The sequence below is a fragment of the Erythrolamprus reginae genome, chromosome 1 (assembly GCF_031021105.1).
Source record: "Erythrolamprus reginae isolate rEryReg1 chromosome 1, rEryReg1.hap1, whole genome shotgun sequence".
Classification (NCBI taxonomy): Eukaryota; Metazoa; Chordata; class Lepidosauria; order Squamata; family Dipsadidae; genus Erythrolamprus; species Erythrolamprus reginae.
The window spans coordinates 333,550,945-333,572,798 of record NC_091950.1 but is presented as its reverse complement, the minus strand read 5'-3'; the positions used below and the strand labels follow the sequence as shown (position 1 = coordinate 333,572,798).

Below are 21,854 nucleotides of genomic sequence, written 5' to 3'. Positions count from 1 at the left end.
CAACGGTGCCAGGCCTGCCAGTAAAGATGTGTTTTTAGAGCTTTACGAATGCTTCAAGATTCAGGATCATGGAATAGAGGGATTGACTCACTGGTTACACTGGGAGAAATGTTTTCTTGTTGTTGCTTGTAAATTTTGTACACGTACTTAGCTTATACATTGTGAGCACTCCTTGTCCACCTCTTGTCATATGAGATGCTGAGGAGGATGAGCCAGGCCCCTCTGGATACCCTGGGCCAGTGGGGTTGCCAGCTGATGTAGAGAGTGAGGGTGAGGGTGAGGGAGAAAGTGACCTGGAGGAACTTGAGGAACTGGGACCTCCTTCTGCCGCACGAATCCCACTGACCGATTAGGTCCCACAGAGTTGGCCTTCTCCAGGTCCCGTCGACTAAATAATGTTGTTTGGCGGGACCCAGGAGAAGAGCCTTCTCTGTGGCGGCCCTGACCCTCTGGAACCTGCTTCCCCCAGATATCAGAGTTGCCCCCACTCTCTTTGCCTTTTGCAAGCTCCTTAAAACCCACCTCTGTCGTCAGGCATGGGGGAATTGAAATTTTCCCTTCCCCCTAGGCTTATAGAATTTATACATGGTATGCTTGTATGTATGATTGGTTCTTTAAATTGGGGTTTTTTAGATTATTTTTAATATTAGATTTGTTTACATTGTCTTTTTTATTGTTGTTAGCCGCCCCAAGTCTTCGGAGAGGGGCGGCATACAAATCTAATAAATAAAATAAATAAATAAATAAATAAACCACCAGAGTGGGCTGATATAACAATGGGGGAGTGGTCCTAGTTGGAGGATGAAGAAGACATTAGAGGGGATGACCCACTCTTAAATGCAAGATATCAGAGGTTTCTGAGAAGACAACAGGACTTGTATAGTAAAAGGAAATTAGCTTGCAGCTTTACCTCTTAGGGGTTTAATGCCACTTCCAGCCAGTATAAAAGCAAAGGATTTGAGGAAATTCAGGGTGGGGTTTCAACGTCGCTTCATGGGAGCTGTGTTAGGGTTGGGGTGTTTGAAAATGCCCCCCTCTCCAAAACCTGATTCCTGCCTTGCTATAAACTCTTTGCCAGACGCTGCTTGACTATTAGAAACCTGGTGAGCTTATTTCTCTCTTCTATAATGAATTCCCTTTCTTATCGCAATGGAATGCCATTAGGTCGAATTTGGCCCCTTTCCTGAAGCCTTATCTACCTTTCACCTAAGAGCAAAAATACTCTCTGACATTTTATTCAGACTGCTTTTTGCTTGTTGCTGAATTTCATAATAAAGAGGGTGATTTTAAACTGAAATAGTGGGGGTTTAGACAGTGGTTTCACTCTGAAAGCCCAGGAATAGAACATACATCGCACACAAATTCCTTTTGTGTCCAATCACATTTAGCCAATAAAGAATTATTTATTATTATTATTATTATTATTATTATTATTATTATTATTATTAATTAGATTTGTATGTCGCCCCTCTCCGTAGACTCGTAGAATGCTGTTCTGTTCTGTTCTATTTTATTCTATTTTCTATTCTATTTTCTATTCTGTTCTGTTCTATTCCCATTATGTATTGGGAATGGTCAGCAGACCAGTAGGCTGGGATGTTTATAGCAGTGGTTCTCAACCTGGGGGTCGGGACCCCTTTGGGGGTCAAATGACCGTTTCATAGGGGTCGCCTAAGACCATGAGGAAAGACAAATTTCCCATGCTTTAGGAACTAAAGCATCTATTCTGGCGCCTTGGAACATATTTTTACAATCCAACCAATCAGGCGTTTAAAGTGGAGGTGTCCCTCTGACCTTCCTGCCAATCAGCTTAAAGCTCTGTTGGGAGAATTAGTGCTAGACTTATGGTTGTGGGTCACCACAACATGAGGAACTGTATTAAGGGGTCGCGGCATTAAAAAGGTTGAGAACCAATAGTTTATAGGATTCACAAAGCAGTATATCAGTAAATACATAAAGGAGATGCTATTTTTAATTAATTTATTTGATTTGCTAACCTTTTTCCAAAAGCTCAAGGGGGCGTACACAATTTTGCTTTCTCTCATTTTATCCCACAAAAAGCCGATGAGGTGTATTGGATGGAGAGAACAAGTAGCTGAAATTATCCACTGAGCTTCCATGGACTTGAATCTGAGTGTCCATGATCCCAGTTGAGCACCCAGTCTTCATCCCCCATCTACCTTTTATATAAAATCTCAATCTTTTAATGTAGAATTTTTACATTGGAAAGACAGGCAGGAAGGCATGAATAGTGGTAGATAATTTCATTTTTTATTCCTTCCAGGCACAACTGTCCCAGGCATTGAACGGCATTTCAGACAAAGCGAAAGAGGCAAAAGAATTTTTGGTGCAACTGAAAAATATTTTACAGCAGATACAGGTAAGTTAGAGCTTTTTTTGTACATTGTTTTGAATGGCCATAACAAAACTGTACAATGGCAACACTACTGGGCAATTTTTATGTGTAATTGCAATCATGCTGTTTAGGAGACTAAACCAAGTCAATAAAAGCCCAGTACAACTCAATCCAACACTTGGAATCACAGATCATAATGGGAAGTTTACTGCTGTGACCCGCCAGGAGCTTTGCAACCATGAGCACCTCTTGGCAGTGATGAGAAAGGAGGAGCTACTCCTTTCCTGAATGCAAGAACATACAGGGCTGCCAAGAGGCAGGAAGGTTTCCTCTGGAGGAGGTCTCCTCAGGAGTAAAACTGGAAGCTAATTGGCCACGCCCCTACTCTATTTAAGAACAGCTAGAAAAGCGGCAGGAAACAATTTGTTCAGACTGGGATCTCTGTCGTGCCTTGTATTGTGAAGTCCTGTTTTTCCTCCATTGGATTTCTTATCAAGAGAAACTCCTGGGCATTTAGCCAAGCCTTCGGACATTACATGAGCTAAAACTGACTGAAGTTATTCCTGCTGCTAATGAAGAAAATTAATTAGCAGCTGAATGAAAGGATTGTTTCTGTTGATTTGTGTGTTTGCCACTGCTAAGTCAGTTATTAGCAGTGATTCATTAATTAAACAAACTTTATGTGTATTTATACACATTATACATTCATAACTGGAGACAAAAAATTTACCTTCAACCCCATTGCTCAACCCATTGGTTTTTCACAGTGGTCTTCAGATTAATTTGCTTGTAGGGAGAATTTTCATTATTTCTCTTTTATTCGGCAATCCTTCTTCCTCCTTACTTTCAGTGAGCATGTTCAGTTATGCAAGACATTGGCATCAGAGGTACCTATGTACTGCTCAAAAAAATAAAGGGAACACTCAAATAACACAACCTAGATCTGAATGAATGAAATATTCTCATTGAATACTTTGTTCTGTACAAAGTTGAATGTGCACACCAGCATGTGAAATTGACTGTCAATCAGTGTTGCTTCCTAAGTGGACAGTTTGATTCTACAGAAATTTGATTTACTTGGGAGTTATATTGTATTGTTTAAGTGTTCCCTTTATTTTTTTAAGAAATGTATATTAGAGAGAAATGAATGTGCATGAATGGTAGTATGGTGTGAGAATATGCGGACATACTTGTGCCTAATTGAATATGATTGTGAAACCTGCAGCTTTACAGTGTTTTCCACTCAAAGCCTTCACTGCCTTCCTGGTCTGGAACCCACGTGTGAAAAATCCACAATATCCTGTATGAATTCCATTGAAATGATGAATGCTTTTCAAACAGCTGAGCTGTTAATGAGGATACGCACAGGAAAATAAGGGAGATAGGCAGTTCAGAAATGTGAGGAAGGAAGGAATAAAAGAAGGAAAGAAAGAAAGAAAGAAAAAAAGAAAAAAAGAAAAAAGGAAGGAAGGAAGGAAGGAAGGAAGAAAGAAAGAAAGAAAGAAAGAAAGAAAGAAAGAAAGAAAAACAATCCTGATTAATAACACCCAAGCATTTATACAAACATTGGCCCTAACAAAGCATGGAGGATGTTAAAATTTAATGATGCCAAGTTAGGAAGGGATATTTTTATCTTCTGTCAGAATCATCATAAAATGCAGACATTTTATAGCAATGGGAAACTGTTTTCAGGATGCTAATTAGTTATTTAAAATAACCTATGTTATTCCAAAGTGTTTAGAACAGAGCAGAAAAATAACTGTTGGTTACGCACATTAGTTCTGGTATTCTCAGGATATGACTTTAAAGGTAAATTATGTCCTCTATCTTTTTTTTTTTAGGAAAATGGCTTGGATTATGAAGCTTGTCTGGTTGCTCAGTGTGATGCTTTAGTTGATGCTTTGACTCGCCAAAAAGCTAAACTGCTCACAAAAGTTACCAAAGAGCGTGAGCATAAGCTAAAGGTGAGTGAAAACTTTATTCATACCTGCTGAATAGAGGAACCTGATTATTTTAAAAATCTGTTCTTGAATGCTGAGACCACCATTTGGAATACTGTGTTCAGTTCTGGAGACCTCACCTACAAAAAGATATTGATAAAGTTGAACGGGTCCCAAAGACGGGCTACAAAAATGGTGGAAGCATAAAACTTATCAGGAAAGACTTAATGAACTCAATCTGTTAAAGAGTTAAATAAGGTTCAGGAGGGAAGTGCTGATACAAGGACAAGGGTGCACAATCTGAGGTTAGTTGGGGGAAAGATCAGAAGCAATGTGAGAAAATATTATTTTACTGAAAGAGTACTAGATGCTTGGAACAAGCTTCCAGCAGATGTGGTTGGTAAATCCACAGTAACTGAATTTAAACATGCCTGGGATAAACATATTATCCATCCTAAGATAAAATACAGGAAATAGTAGGAGGGCAGACTAGATGGACCATGTGGTCTTTTTCTGCTGTCAATCTTCTATGTTTCTATGTTTCTATGAATGTGTGGTTCTAAAGCTTTACATTAATTATTCAGCATTATTACTGATTTTTTTTTAGAAAACAGGATACAAGGGCATGCAAAAATCCTTTGTAGTCCGAGGTCCTAATTTGCCATATCTAATCTATACATGTGAAGCCACACACCTCTGAGATTCAAATAACTCAGCCATAAATATAGAAAAGAAAGAAATAACGGAGTTAGAAAGGACCTTGGAGATCTTTGAGCCCAACCCCTACATAGGCCAGAAACCCTACACCACTTCAAACAAATGGTTATTTGATCTCTTCTTTAAAACTTCCAGTGTTGGAACATTCACAACTTCTGGAAGCAGGTTGTTAATTGTTCTAACCGTCAGGAAATTTCTCCTTAGTTCTGAGTTGCTTATCTCGTTTTGTATCCACCCGTTGCTTCTTGTCCTACCCTCAGGTACTTGGGAGAATAACCTGATTCCCTATTCTTTGTGGCAATTGCTATCATGTCTCCCCTGGTCCTTCTTTTCATTAAACTAGACATACCCAGACATACTAGACATATAAATGGACCCTGAATCTTTTTAGAATCTTCCCCTGCAAGTTGAATTAGCCTTATAGACCATTTGCCTCCCTAATATCAGAACCTATGTAGAGCTTAAAGTGGAGCTATTTAAAAAAGATGAAATCAATATGTTTGTGTCAACTCTGAAGCGAACCTGGTTGAAGCCTTCTTGTGCTGCTTCACAGTTGCCACAAAGCCTGAGAGGGAAAGGGAAAGTAGATAGCCCAGCTAACAGTCAAAATAAAAAAGTTTTCCTGTGGGAACCAAGGTCATCGTAACCAGTTGCGGCCCTATCTGGATCGGGAGTCACTGCTCACAATTACTCATGCCCTCATTACCTCGAGGCTCGACTACTGTAATGCTCTCTACATGGGGCTACCTTTGAAAAGTGTTCGGAAACTTCAGATCGTGCAGAATGCAGCTGCGAGAGCAATCATGGGCTTCCCTAAATCATGGGCATTCCCATGTTACACCAACACTCCGTAGTCTGCATTGGTTGCCGATCAGTTTCCGGTCACAATTCAAAGTGTTGGTTATAACCTATAAAGCCCTTCATGGCACTGGGCCAGATTATCTCCGGGACCGCCTTCTGCCGCACGAATCCCAGCGACCAGTTAGGTCCCACAGAGTTGGCCTTCTCCGTGTCCCGTAAACTAAACAATGTCGTTTGGCAGGATCCAGGGGAAGAGCCTTCTCTGTGGCGGCCCCGGCCCTCTGGAACCAACTCCCCCCAGAGATTAGAATAGCCCCCACCCTTCTTGCCTTTCGTAAGCTTCTTAAAACCCACCTCTATCGTCAGGCATGGGGGAACTGAGATATTCTTTCCCCATAGGCTTCTACAATTTATGTATGGTATGTTTGTATGTATGATTGGTTTTAAAATAAGGGTTTTTAGCTGTTTTAGTATTGGATTGTCGCATGTTGTTTTTACCACTGTTGTTAGCCGCCCCGAGTCTACGGAGAGGGGCGGCATACAAATCCAATAAATAATAATAATAAATAATAACAGGTGGCTGGTAATGGAGGAGAGGAGCCTGCCAACTATATTCATTGGACAATGTCAGTGACGACACTGGGTTGGCAGGGAGTTTTATTCTTTTTTAATTAGGTGAAAACCTTTAGAGTTGGTTTTTACTGGCTGTGCTGATACAGTGCATCCAATAAACATTTACTTTGAGGAATCTACCTGCCTCAGAGTTCTCCTTTCAATGGGTGAATTTTTAAAAGGAGTAAAAAAAAATTTAAATCAACTTTTTTTTATGGTCACAGGCCAGCATTACAAATAAAAGCATTAGAAACATAGAAACATAGAAGTCTGACGGCAGAAAAAGACCTCATGGTCCATCTAGTCTGCCCTTATACTATTTTCTGTATTTTATCTTAGGATGGATATATGTTTATCCCAGGCATGTTTAAATTCAGTTACTGTGGATTTATCTACCACATCTGCTGGAAGTTTGTTCCAAGGATTAAAAGCAACAATACTAGTAAAAAAATAAAGACAGAATAATAAACTCTGATTGGTAGTGGATTAACGGAGGGCAGTTAAAGTTTGCCTAATTTTATATAGAGTTTAACAGAATTTGGCCACTTTCAGAGAAACTACATCATACTGATCTGATAAAAAATGCATATATATCCCATTCAAATAGATGTATTGATATATCAGTATCTGAAGAAAGGAAGGCAAACATGCCTGCAGTTAGTAACTATAAAGTGGCAATTACTCTACTACTTCTTATTTTAGAGCATGCTTAGAAAGACCAGAATAGTTTGTGTGATCTTAGAATATTTGGGATTGTAGTTTGGCTCAGAAAACAGAGATTAGGCAGAGGAATTAGGACTCTTGGTTTGATTTAAGTAGTGCAAAAATATATTTATGAGAGTTACACCTGATATATTCAAGCAGCAAATTCAAGTAGCCATTCTTCACATTTGTTTTAGAGGATATGTAATGGGACACGAGGGAAAGTCTTTCAATGGGTGGGTTACTCAGATTTTTTAAAAAAAATATATTTATTTATTGGTTGGTTGGTTTTTATACGATTTGTAGGCCACCCACCTTACGGACTCTGGGCGGCTAACAAGAATATAAAAAACAGTAATCTAAAAAACAATGAAATAATTTTAAGAACCCTTAATTAAAACATTCATCCATTCATCTGGGACAAGACAAAACTGTTCACGTTGACAGTTTGTCTAAACAAATATTATTCCGTGAAATTCTTCTCCCTTCTTTTAGTGTTTTGACAAATATTTCCTCAGTTCAGTGAATGCTGGAGAGATCAACAGCCATTTTCCCTCCCTAGGTTGTATGGGACCAAATAAACCATTGCACTCTGAAACTGCGACAGTCAACAGGACTTATGGAATATTGTTTAGAAGTAATCAAAGAAAATGACCCTTCTGGTTTCTTACAGGTAAGTTATCGTTTGTCTTAGGGATAAATAACCAACCTCTTGTAAAGGATTTCAGTCTGGAAGTGATAAATGTTGTCATACCACCCTCATATATTTTTATATGGCTTATTCCATCCAATTCTGTGACAAAGATGGAGAAAGGTAGATTTTTGTAAGCTTCATTTGAAATTGATTAGTTTATAGGATGATATATTAGTGTTCGCTATGCATTCCACCTTCAGAAGCTAGCTTGAAAATATTTGCTGCTTGATTTAAAAGTCTTCAGACCTAAATCTCCAAAAATTGACTTACTTGCTTCAGGGAGGTTCATTCTTTGAGTGATTGGGATCACAAATCCTTACTTCCCAGTAGATGAATTGATTCTTCAATAACTTTGTCAAGTCTGCAAAAAAAAAGTTCTCTTTTTTCCCAGATTTCAGATGCTTTAATCAAACGTGTCCAAGTATCTCAGGAGCAGTGGGTCAAAGGAGCCCTGGAACCAAAAGTATCTGCTGAATTCGATCTGACATTGGATAGCGAACCATTGCTGCAGTCAATCCATCAGCTGGACTTCATTCAGATGAAATGTAGGGGTGAGCTTTTGTAGGCTGATTTCCCTTCCCTTTTGTATGGGGCTGCAAAGAATGGCTGTAAAGGGGAGAGTCATCTAAGACCAAGAGCTAGGGCTCAGTTCTCCAGATGAAAGTCATTTTTAGAGGTTGAATAATTTCCATTTCTCTTTCCGTGATTCTAAGAAGCACAAGTAACAATCTCAATCAATGCTGGATAACTCAGTTAAATGTTTGATACCTTTCTATTTCCTAGTAGAAAGCCTTAATTAGGAATTAATATGATTTTTAAAAATAAAAGCTAAGTTATAATTTTCTCAAAAGCTTTCCTTTTGGAAAAGCATATCAAATACATAGTAAATAATAAACCAATTACATATGAAGACCATCATGTTTATTCATGTTCTTAAGCAGCATGATTGTTGGTAATGACCTTTAAAGCCCTACATGGCATTGGGCCAGAATACATCCGGAACCGCCTTCTACCGCACGAATCCCAGCGGCCGATAAGGTCCCACAGAGTTGGCCTTCTCCGGGTCCCGTCGACCAAACAATGTCATTTGGCAGGCCCCAGGGGAAGAGCCTTCTCTGTGGCGGCCCCAGCCCTCTGGAACCAACTCCCCCCAGAGATTAGAACGGCCCCCACCCTCCTTGTCTTTCGCAAATTACTTAAGACCCACCTTTGTCGCCAGGCATGGGGAAGTTAAGTTATCCTTTCCCCCTAGGCTGTTACAAGTTATGCATGGTATGTTTGTGTGTATGTTTGGTTTTTTATAATAAGGGTTTTGTAATTGTTTTTATTAATTGGATTGTTCATGTTGTTTTACCACTGTTGTTAGCTGCCCCGAGTCTGCGGAGAGGGGCGGCATACAAATCCAATAAATAATAATAATAATAATAATAATAATAATAATAATAATAATAATGATAGGGTAGATGTTTGTGGTAACGAATCCCTAAATCTCTTGCCAAGGACCAAGCAGTTTGGAATTGATAGATGTAGACTCCAAAACTGCTATTTAAGATGTAAGAGCCCATTTTCTGAACTGTGATGTTTTTCTGTCTTTTGTACTTCGGTTATACAGGAGTTTTCTGAACAGAGAGTTGATAAGCTCTTGTTGGATGAAAGTGAAAATAATTTTAACTGCCAGAAGTCGACTGGGAGTTTTTCTGCTCATTTTTCCTTTTGTGAGTCTGGTTGCAGCTGGGAAACCAGCACATTTCCTGAATTCCCAGCCTTCCCAGACCTTAAAATGTCAGTAATATTTGGGGGGGAGGGGATGCTTGATGTTTTCAATATCTGCTTTCTGTTCTATACAGCTATGGACAACTATGTGCAATTAAAATATACATCAGTTTGTTGCAGAGTTGTGCATAGCTATATATATACTGTATAGCTAAAAACATTATATATATATATATATGTATTCGTAAATTTTCACGGGTATATGTATGTAGATTGTTCTGAGTTCGGGTTTTGCCCTGTGTAATGTTTTGCATGTCTATGCGACGTTTCGGCGAAATCACATTCACCATCTTCAGGCTGTATTTCCAATCTTTGTGTTGTTTTAAAACAACACAAAGATTGGAACTACAGCCTGAAGATGGTGAATGTGATTTCGCCGAAACGTCGCATAGACATGCAAAACATTACACAGGGCAAAACCCGAACTCAGAACAATCTACATATATATGTATGTATATATATATACAGTATATATATTATATATATATATATATATTTAAATAATTTGTATTTACATATATACATTAAAACAATAGCAACAAACAATACATTTACATCTAAACAGTATACAATACACACACGTGACTTAAAAGACAAGCATATAGTATATCTCCCCTCCCCTCCTACTGCTGGCTCTATTGACAGCCTCCTTTTTGTTCTTAGCGGTATTGAGACCAATGGTTTAATCGATAGCATATAATTTATGTTTTGTATTATATAATATTGCATTTAAGTTCTTATTATATAGTTAATAATAGAACATACCTAACGCACATTCTATTAAATAGACAGAAAAAAGAGTTGTAGCTTTATAGAAGGTTCCAAGAATATTAGCAAAGGCCGAGGTGTAGGATAAAGAGACTGATTAAAATTGCTTTGGTACTGAGAGATGTAGGTGAATAGGAAAAGTAGGAAGTGAAGTGTGTGAATAATATATAGCGATTTCAGCCTTAAACAAAATTAATTGCCAGGACAAAATTGAAGAAAATCCATTTGCTTGTGTGCTTAAGAACAACCCTTATGATCTGAGAACCATTATCCACTCCTATTCTAACAATATTATTTAACATAGATCATATGGAACAGCAGTTCATTTTGCAGCAGTTAGAAGTCTCGGAAATTAATGTGCTTGCAATGATTTACTAAAGATGGTGTTAAATGTGTTACTGTTCTTTTCCCCCCCCCCCACTTTTAAAAAACTTAATAGTTACCGCAGGGAAAAGGGAAATTCATTAAAATTTAGTGCAGAGAGAGAAGAATTTTAATACGAGTTCATAGAGAGATTACTTGACCCGACGGGCCTATAGGATGAAATAAGAGATTTCAAGTTTTTAGCAGTTCATTACACATTCGCAATTTTCAAGAAGCTTTAAAAATGCAACCAAGCAATTGAACTTTTGCAGGAAGAAGCTTTCCCTCCCATGAATTTTGCAAATGATCAAACAAAGGCCCTTGCCCAAAGAAAACACGGAGAAAAGTACAGGAAGTCACTTCTGAGTACTGCAACTGCTGTACAAGGCTTTGATATGGTGCAGAGTGCCAATCACATTGCTTCTGCATCAGGGGTGGGTTCTGCATCCTTTTGCTGCCAATTCACTGTGGGTCATGCCATGCATGCACTTTGCGCATATGTGCACCCCCGCAGCAATAAAAAATTAGCTTCTGCGCATGCACAGAAGCAAAATCCAAGATGGCAGCGCCCAAGGAGACACCAACAGAACCAGCTCCATGTCGTCATCGCCAAACTACTAATGGTTCTAAAGAACTGGTTAGAACCGGTAGGAACCCACCTCTGTATCTGCATCCTGACTAGGCGAATTGCATTGGGGTGGATTGCAGAGCAGCTTCGCAAGGAATGCAGCTCCCATTCACAGGCCCATTAAATCCACTGACAGGTTGACTACTTAAAGAACAGCACTGAATGTAATAATAATAATAATAATAATAATAATAATTATTATTATTATTATTATTATTATTATTATTAATAATAATTATTATTATTATTAATAATATATTAATAATAATAATAATAATAATTATTATTATTATTATTATTATTTATTGGATTTGTATGCTGCCCCTCTCCGTAGACTCGGGGTGGCTAACAACAATGATAAAAACAGCATGTGACAATCCAATAATAAAACAACTAAAAACCCTTATTATGAAACCAGACATACACACAAACATACGATGCATAATTTGTAATGGCCTAGGGGGAAGGAATATCTTAACTCCCCCATGTCTGGCAGTATAAATGAGTCTTGAGTAGTTTACGAAAGGCAGGGAGGGTGGGGGCAATTCTAATCTCTGGGGGGAGTTGGTTCCAGAGGTCTGGGGCCGCCACAGAGAAGGCTCTTCCCCTGGGGCCCGCCAAACGACATTGTTTAGTCGACGGGACCCGGAGAAGGCCAACTCTGGGACCTTATCGGTCACTGGGATTCGTGCGGTAGCAGGCGGTTCCGGAGGTACTCTGGTCCAATGCCATGTAGGGCTTTAAAGGTCATGACCAACACTTTGAATTGTGACCGGAAACTGATCGGCAGCCAATGCAAGCCACGGAGTGTTGAGGAAACATGGGCTAATCTTGGAAGCCCCACGATGGCTCTCGCGGCTGCTGTAAACTGAAACTATTGTCTAGCTCAGTGTTTCTCAACTTTGACAGTTTTTTAGATGTGTGGATGTCACCTCCCAGAAGTCATAGGCTCCTCCCCTCATGTGGGGGGATGCCATCCAGGTAGCGGAAATGGCCCAGGATACAGCATGACTGACAGATTTCTGGCGAAAATCGGCGTTTTTTTTGCTTCTGTGCATGCGCAGTAGCAAAAATATTGGCGAAAATAGCCAAAATTTCATGAGATTTAGCTTGCTGTGTATGCGCAGAAGCCAAATCTCATGTGGGGTGTGCATGTGCACATATTGGGAGTGCGCATATATACGCCAGCCGCTGAGGACCATCTGGGTAGTGAGGTAAGTGGCTGCCCGCAACTGCATCCCAGTACAGTAGTACCTCTAGATACGAGCTGCTCCATATGCGAGTATTCCAAGATACGAGCCACGATGGGAGCAAAATTTCTTTTCGAGACCCAAGCTCAAATTCGGGATACGAGCTAAGCGTCCACTAGGTGGTGCAAGAATCCTTGCTCCTGGTTATCTCGGAGGGGAAAAACAAAGTCTAAAGCCATTTGTTCCAGATACCAGTTGTTCGACATATGAGCTCCGTTATGGAACGAATTAAACTTGTATCTAGAGGTACTACTGTATTCCTCAGCGAATTGAAATCCACACACCATAAAGTTGTCAAGAAACACTGAGCCTGTTGAGTCATCATATGCCGAGATGAAGTTTGCACGATGGTACCATGCTCACTGTCAATATTTGATTGCTCAGTTCTTTCCACATTAGTTTAAGAGGAATTTGGAGGTAGTCATGATAAGATTGCGGGTGTCAGGATTGCCATTTCAGAACTCAGGCTGTCAGTTGGGTGGTCTAAGAGGGTTCTGTGATGCTTTTTGTGTGACCTGAATGTTGTGTGTCTCACTATATGCCCAGCCCGAAAGGTAAGGGCAGAGTTGCACTAATCTGTGCTCAGTTCCTCTTTCAGTACCCCCAGTGCCACTCCTGCAGCTGGAGAAATGCTGTACTCGAAACAACAGTGTGACCCTTGCCTGGAGGATGCCGCCCTTTAGCCACAACCCAGTGGAGGGATACATCTTGGAGCTTGATGATGGAGATGGTGGCCAGTTTCGAGTGAGGTTTTGTTCCTCTTATATTTTGTTTCTCTTTCTCGGGCAAATGCTGGTGTGCTTGCCCTATGATGGGCAAGCTTAGTATCATAAATGGGAACCCAATGCTTCTTCCTTTTGCAGTCATGGAAGATCCAAACAAGATCTGAAGGCAGGAAGGGAGGATCCTAAATTAAAGGATCCTCCCTCCCTCCCTCTGCAGGTCTTGGTCAATGCAACGGCTATGGCTTTTGTGCATGCTGCTGGAGCCTTTTCCTTTTCCCCCTACTTGCCTATTTGACAGCCCTTACTGGATCTAGCCAGACACCAATGAATCTGTCATCTTAGAAAATAATTGCAATAAAAAATTGAAATCATACTCTTTATTAAGATATTCATGAATTGAAACCCATGTTAACAAGGTTAGCCAATGAATACGTATAACAACTAAGCCAGCCAATGGGAGGTAACCAGGGGTGGGCAGCAGATGGTGTGCTCAGGTGTTCCATCCCAGTACGAAATACTGAGATGCTTGCGCAGCTGCGGCCCCCCCCCCCCCGATACATCCCTGTGTGAGATTGGCCTTCTGCACATGCACAGCAAGCAAAATATTGCGGAAGGATGCTCGCACAAGTGAAATTTCAGCGATTTTCAGCTATTTTTTGCTTCTGCCCAGAAGCAAAAATATCAGCAAAAATTGCCAAAATCTCACTCATGCGCATGTCCGAACGTGCGATTTTGCTTGTTGCACATGCGCAGAAGCCAAGTCTTGAGCCAACAGGCATGCACACACACACAACGGCCTTGGAGGGCGCTCCGGTAGAAGGTTAAGAGGAGCAGCCCTTCACTGGAGCTCACCAATTCTGAGTCTGTGCAGAGAATTGAAACTGAAAACGTAAGCTTAAGGCTGGGAGGGGCTCAGTCCACTCTTCTTTCAGCCCACTCTGTACTCTCTCACTCTGAACTCTGCTGAAATGAAACTAGCTCTACTGCTTGTGTTTACTTGAAGAAATAGTCTGCTAATGCTATTGTAAATTCATCTGTTATTATGTTTATAAAGAAGTTAATGAATATATCTGAATCAGTTATCTGTGTGTGCTTTTATTTCTGATTTTTGCAAATATTCTTCAAGCTTTTTCTAACTATGCATAACTTTTTAGTATCATTTCTTCTTAACTGTTCATGTTACTGTGTCTCAAAGTGATAAATTGTCCAAAAGCAATGGAAGGTCTTTTGATGGACATTTGTATCTTTTGATGTTGTTGTTCAGGAAGTATATGTGGGCAAGGAAACCTTGTGTACAATTGATGGTCTTCATTTCAATAGTACCTACAATGCAAGAGTGAAAGCCTTTAATTCATCCGGGGTAGGCCCTTATAGCAAGACGGTTGTTTTACAAACTTCTGACGGTGAGTCTTTAAAAAAAATACATACTCTTCCCTTCCTAAAATTGCTTTATATTTGGAATCAGTTGAACTTTAAGAAAACTGTATTTCCTACAAAAGTAGCGTTGAGTTTTTAGATCAGGTTTCTGAAATTGAGTGAGGAATAAATCGCTGAATCATTTAACACCAACTCTCTTTAACTCTTTAATATGTTTCCTTCTTGAACATCAACTTATACAATTAGAATACAGTAGTCCCTCATCTATCGCTGGTGTTACGTTCCAGACCTGGCCGCGATAGGTGAAATCCGCGATGGGGAATTTATCGACTGATAGTACTTATTTAAGTATTTATATTGTAATTGTTTGGTAAGTTTTCATTGTTTTAAGTGTTTATAAACCCTTCCCACACAGTATTTATTTTAGATACAGTATTTAAATACAGTATTTACAATTTTAGATTTTATTCTTTTTTGAAAAACCTGCCGATCGAGTTCGGCGGGCTGTTTAAATCTGCCGATCGGCTTCCTCAGAAACCCGCGATGAAGTGAAGCCGCAGTAGGTGAAGAGCGGTATAGCGAGGGACTACTGTACATTAGATTTTCCAGATTTTGTTGGTTTCCAGACTATTTCAGGATCAAAAAGCAATTCCTTTTCTCATAACCTTTGGGAGAACTCCCTTTCAGATAGATAAAATTCATCTCAACAAGCTTGATTCATTTTGGGATATAATGTATACATAGTATCATAATGCACAAGTGGTTTTGGCATTTCCCATGGCAGAATCTGTCAATCTTGACAACATTTCAGAACATGCTAGATTTTATGGAGGATTCTGAGTAGGTAGATGGATGATGATGGTAGATAGACAGAAGACAGAGGATGGATGGATGGATGGATGGATGGACGGACGGACGGACGGACGGACGGACGGGCGGACGGGCGGGCGGGCGGGCGGACGGGCAGGCAGGCAGGCAGATATTCTATAAGAACTGCAGTTGTTTTTAAAGTTAATTAATATGACTGATAATAATAATCCCCACTGAGCTTCAGTGTATCTGAAGTTCCTACCTCCATTTTATTCCAGTGCAGTGAGGAATTGCAGAATTTAATTACCTTTCAATTTACTGGAAGGAAATTATTTTCCATAGCATCTTATAAAATAGGCATGTGAATTTAAGCTTCAGTTTATAATTAAGCTCAAAATTGATATTGATTAATAATACTTAACTTTTATGAATCAAAACATTTCTCTCTCTTCTTTTCTTTCTTAGATTGACATTCCTCCTAATCTAACAGATTAGATTAGGAGGGGGGGAAAACCATTTGTTCTCCAAGATACTTTCTTTAAAAATCTACAGAAAATAATAGCAAAGCTTTGTAACAAACCTACTCACAAAAAAGTATATTTAGAACCAAAGTGCCAATTTAATAAAAGAAGTAATTTATGTCTATATTCTTAGTAGGAGTAAATTGGCACTGTGTAAGATAATGTTCAGTCTCCACACATAAATATTTGTATGTATTATTTACAATATATTGCATATCTTGGTTTGATGAGAATCACACTAAAATATTAACTGCTGCATCCATAATTCATGTTTTTCATTAGGTGTGTAGATATTGCTTTTAAAAAGTCAGTCTTTCTCATAAAATATAGTGGATCTTTTCTAAACATGGAATTCTATAGTTTCTTAGATGTTGACTGTTATAAACTTGGACCAGCGGACAGAATGGCTAGGATTGTGATGCCAAACCTATGACATGTGTGCTCAAAGTGGCACACGGAGCCATGTTGCCTGGCATGCGTAGTGTTGCCCATTCCTCTTCTGGGTTTCTGGCGTGCACATGCGCACGATGATCAGCTGGTCTTCGTGCATGCGGTAGTGCCGGAAACTGGAAGAGCGGGTCTTCCGTTTTCTTCCATGAGCATGTGCATTGGCTAACTCTCACATGCACATGCACACCAGTAACCCAGAAGACTAACTGGTATGCATGCGCTGGAAACCGCAAGTTCCTTTTCATGCACCCTGGGCCGCTCCTCTTTCGGGTTGAGGCCCAGACGAACTCGCACGCTCCCCTTTTGACACCAAAAGGTTTTGCGATCACTGGGCTAGGAGAATCATGGGATTTGAAGTTCCACAAATTTGGAGGAAACCCCATTGGGAAAATTTGGTTTACTGATACAAATTGAAGTCATGTAAGGAAATCTACAGAAGAATGATGACAAATGGCACTTTTAATTCTTAGATATTATAGAGAGATCATATAGAACTTTGAAATCATGTTTTGAATAAAATCGTGATAATCTGTAAATGATATCACTAATTCATAATTCCTAAACTTTTGAACCAGTTATCGCTTTTTTCTTTTTCTTTAAAAAAAATATTTTTATTGATTTATATACATTAAAAAACACACACAAACTGGACAAAACAAAATAAAACAAAACAATTACATATATACACATACCTCTAGGGTTGTTTTGTAGTATTCGTATTAATGAATAATTCTTACTTCTTTATTCATTTAATATAATTCTAAGTCTTTTCACCTCTAAACGTATTACTATATCATATTCCACATTATATATATTTTATAGCATAATATAACATAATGTATAAATACTTATCTTTGTCGTAATATTAGTATTTTCTTAAATTTATACAAAATTAAGCCTTAACTTGTTTATTTTGTTTTCTTTTTTCAAGCCAATCATACAGTAGGTTCCAAATTTTGTAATATTCCAAATCTTCCTTTTCTTTCAATTCTAATGTCATCTTGTCTAATTCTGCGCATTCCAACATCTTTTAAATTAATATATTTTGGTTGGTACTTACTTTCCAATATTGTGCTAAACTAAGTCTCACTGTTGTGAGAATGTGTGGTATGATACAGTGATATCGCTTTTCCAAGTCTCGATCTAGTATCCCCAGTGGAAATGCTTCTGGTTTCTTTTTTATTTTTTGCTCAGTTATTTCCTCCAGCCATGTTTGTATTTTATACTATTTTTTATATTTCTAGACAGGTCCATCACATGTGATAATAGGTTCCATTTTTATAGCCATATTTCCAGCATGTAGGAAATAAACTTGAGTACATTTTGGCCAATCTCTCTGGTGCTAAATGCCACCTTATATATATATATTTTCCTTGTAAGCAATTGATTTCGTTAATTTATAATTCTTGTTCCAAATTCTATCCCATTGTTCCAAATTTATGTTATAGCCAATTTCTTCCTCCATTTTGTGGTTTAATAGAGATTCATAGGTTTTTGTTACCATTTTTCCCCTTGTGTTAATAATATTTTGTCGAGTTTAGATTCCCCTTTTGCTATTCCAAATTTCTTTTTATCTTCTTTTAGTCTTGATTTGATTTGATGGTATGACCACCAGTCTATTTTAATGCCTCATTTCATCAATTCTTGCATGTCTTTTAGTTCCCTCCTTTCATCCAAAATGTCTTTTTTTTCATATTATGGTATTGGCTATGTGGTAATAATCTCCACACTTTAAAAAGTTGATTAAGTCTATAGGGGTTCCTAGATTTCAAAGATCTGTATCCTGAATCATGAAAATGACCTTTATTTATTAATAAATGATGCTGCTCATCACAATAGAGTTAGTTGTTGCACTGTCCTAATATACTGCACCTCCTTTCTTTTTTATTAGTGGCTTGGTTTACATTTGACCCCTGTTCAGCCCATAGAGACATAGTCCTTTCAAATGACAACCAGACTGCTACCTGCAATAGCTATGATGATCGTGTGATTCTGGGCACTGCAGCTTTCTCAAAGGGAGTCCACTATTGGGAGCTGCACGTGGACCGTTACGATAACCATCCGGATCCAGCCTTTGGGGTTGCTAGAATCAATGTGGTCAAGGACATGATGCTGGGGAAGGATGACAAAGCCTGGGCTATGTATGTTGATAACAATCGCAGTTGGTTCATGCATTGCAACTCCCACACTAATCGGTAAGCATTCAAGAAGCTGCTTTCTGGCTTAAACCAGTTTTTCTTCTTGTTCTTCAAGAGCTGTGCAGTGAACGTCCTGCCACCCCATCATTTCAGAAACACCATACTTCCCAATTTCTGCTGACATAGCTCATAAATAGTGTTGGGCGAACCCAACGAAGTTCGGGTTCGGCGAGTTCGTCTGAACTTTGCCGTGAAGTTCAGGTGAGTTCACCAAACCCGAACCTGAACAGCAGCAGTGCCACTGCAGCGTCCTTTTCCGTAAAAATAAACAAGGAGGTGGGGAATTCACCACCTCCTTTTGCTTCCTTTTCAAGGATGTTTCGGCCGGCCAGGAAGGAGTCTCCATGACATCAAAGCCCCGCCCCCGGAATCCCATCGTGGGATTCCCCACGTCCTTTTGCAAGCAGCGCCGCAAGCAAAAGGAGGTGGGGAATCCCACGATGGGATTCCCCACTCTCCTCCCAGACAGCGGCGCTTTGCGGTGTTCGAGTGAACCCGAATTTTTTTAAAACTTCAGGTTCGGCATGCCAAACACTACAAAGTTCGGCATGAGCCCGAACTTTGCAAGTTCGGTTCGCCCAACACTACTCATAAATCTGTTTTGACATTTGTCAGCATGAAGCTTATGGCCCAAATATGGTATGGCTTTTGGTAGATTCTTGGTTTTCCCCTGGGCCTGCTCCCATCACTTACAATGTAAACAACTGAAGAGGCAAAATAGCAAAAAAGGGATTTAAATGGAGTTTGCTAAATCAATCAGTGTTAGTTTTGTGCTATCTCTCTTTCCTTACTCTCTGTGTGTATGTGTGTGTGTGTGTGTGTGTGTGTAGGTCTAGGCACATTCGGGTCTTTTCCCATGTAAGGTTGTAAATTTCCCAACCTTACACAGGAAAAGATACAAATGTGCCTGGATCTACATACCTATATCTGTGAAAATCTATGAAAACAAATATATGCATACATACATACATCATACCACATTTTTGCTGATAATAATAAAAAAGTTATCTGCCTTGTACATGACCCCTGGAAGGGCTGATAGGCAAAAACTAATCTGTGTGCTCCCTCCCATATTTGCGTATACCAGGGTGATTTGACTGTATATATATGTGTGTGTGTGTGTGTGTGTGTGTGTATGTCTGTAACATATTTTATAGCTCCAATAGGAGCTAATCACTTTTGAGTCTGTGCAGAGAATCAGAACTTAAGCTTAAGGCTGGCATGGCTCGGTGTCCACACTCTGTACTCTGCTGAAATGAATAACTGTTCTCTGCTGCCTGTAATTGATTGAAGAACAATTCTGCTTGTGGTATTGTAAATATATATATAACTTCAGCCTGATGATGGTGAATGTGATTTCACCGAAACGTCGCATAGACACTCAAAATATTACACGGGGCAAAACCCGAACTCAGAACAATCTACATACATACATACATACATACATACATACATACATACATACATACATACATATATTACTATTTTTATAAAGAAGTTTATAATCCAACTGAATCAGTCATCTCTGTGTCCTGGTTTTTATTTTTGCAACAAACTTTAAAAGTTAACGTCTAGCACTTTCTAAGAGATTCCTGTATTAAGAAAATTAAAATATGGCAGCGTCTGATGTTGTTAACGTCATTATTGTCTCTTTGTTTTTTTAGGACAGAAGGAGGTGTTTCAAAAGGTGCAACTGTAGGTGTTCTTCTGGACCTCAACAAACACTCCTTAACATTTTACATAAATGGGCAGCAGCAGGGCCCTCCAGCATTTGAGAACGTGGAGGGTGTTTTCATGCCTGCATTAAGTCTCAACCGAAATGTTCAGGTAACATTATTTCACTTTATATTGTTTTTATTTGTTTCCTAGTACGATTTGACAGCGTATTGGTAACCTTGACTATCACTGAGTGTTGTGTCTTTTTATTCTTGATGAATGTATTTTATTCTTTTTATGTACACTGAGAGCATATACCAGAAATCTTCAAACTTATCAACTTTAAGATGTATGGACTTCAATTCCACCACTGGTTTGACTTTCAGGCTCTTTTTCAGCCTTTTTCAACCATTTTCTGGGCCATTTTCAAGCCATATTTTCTGTGCTGTTTCGGCCCGGAAAACAGGCCAAAAAATGAGCGAAGGCAGGGCCAGCCAGTGGTGGGATTTGCTGGTTTGCCAAATTGCACGGAGTCTTACCTACTGGTTTGCCCGAACCAGTGCGAACTGGCAGCAGCTGGTTTAGTGGATGCTGGGAAAGTTACATCTATATTTTATGTTCTAAAATCCTAGAAAAATATTCCATTTCAATGGGTCCCTGCAAACTAATGATCCTTTACTTTGTGCATATATTTTTAGTTCTAAAACTGTGATAGCGAACCTATGGCGTGTGCACCGCAGGAGACACACAGAGCTATATCTGAGGGCACGCAAGGCGTTGCCCTAGGTCAGCTCCAGCGCACATGTGCTCTGGATAGCTGATTTTTGGCATTCTGACGGGGGGGGGGGCATTTTTGCCCTACCCAGGCTTCAGGAAAGCCTCTAAAGGCCTCTTTGGTGAAAAACAGGCCTACCGGAAGTTTAGAAATGAACTTCCGGTAGACGCGTTGGACTGTTTTTTGCATTCCCCAGTCTTCAGGAGGCATTCCTGAAGCCTGGGGAGGGTGAAAAATGGCTCAACGGGCCTACCAGAAGTCTGGAGGCTTCAATGAAATCTACATAGGGGGGGGAGTTCTGTGGAGTTGTATGCAGATGCGTGGGGGTGGAGGGCATTGCATTATGGGTGTGGGCATGTATATGCTATTGCACACGTCTACCCTTTGGGCACCTGAGCAAAAAAAGATTCACCATCAGCGTTCTAAAGTCTTGCTTTTTCCCTCTTGCAGGTGACTCTACACACAGGTCTGGAAGTACCTCAGACTGTAAGACCGCCAAAGCTGCCAAGCAACTGAGTTCCTGCTACTTATATCTCAGCTAGATTTTATAATCTTTCTAAATAATCGGTTTTAGAATAACACACTCATAGTTGAAATCAAAATAATGATGGTTCAATTTAAGGTATCTGCGGGGAGATTAAAACAGCCAAGGTGGCCTCTGTGACCCACTTCTTTTTTACATACTTTATACACATAAAAAGGAGTGAGTTTCAAATACCCAACGTTCCAGATGCTGTC

General features: G+C 39.5%; 1 protein-coding gene across 11 annotated transcripts in view; it reads left to right on the top strand.

Moving 5' to 3' along the window:
* Nucleotides 1–21,639, top strand: part of TRIM67 (tripartite motif containing 67) — a 49,952-nt gene extending 28,313 nt beyond the window's left edge. For 2 of the 11 annotated variants that reach the window (XM_070740460.1, XM_070740418.1), the window contains 9 exons: nt 2,285–2,380; nt 4,198–4,320; nt 7,691–7,801; nt 8,214–8,373; nt 13,203–13,348; nt 14,594–14,732; nt 18,379–18,682; nt 20,350–20,512; nt 21,567–21,639. In XM_070740460.1, coding sequence (XP_070596561.1) covers nt 2,285–2,380; nt 4,198–4,320; nt 7,691–7,801; nt 8,214–8,373; nt 13,203–13,348; nt 14,594–14,732; nt 18,379–18,682; nt 20,350–20,512; nt 21,567–21,632 — 1,308 coding nt within the window. In that variant the 3' untranslated portion in view covers nt 21,633–21,639. Of the gene's footprint in view, nt 1–2,284; nt 2,381–4,197; nt 4,321–7,690; nt 7,802–8,213; nt 8,374–13,190; nt 13,349–14,593; nt 14,783–18,359; nt 18,683–20,349; nt 20,513–21,566 lie in introns of all 11 variants that reach the window. The other 9 variants (XM_070740444.1, XM_070740427.1, XM_070740471.1 and 6 more) reach the window with 8 other exon arrangements.
* Nucleotides 21,640–21,854: the final 215 nt, after the last annotated feature.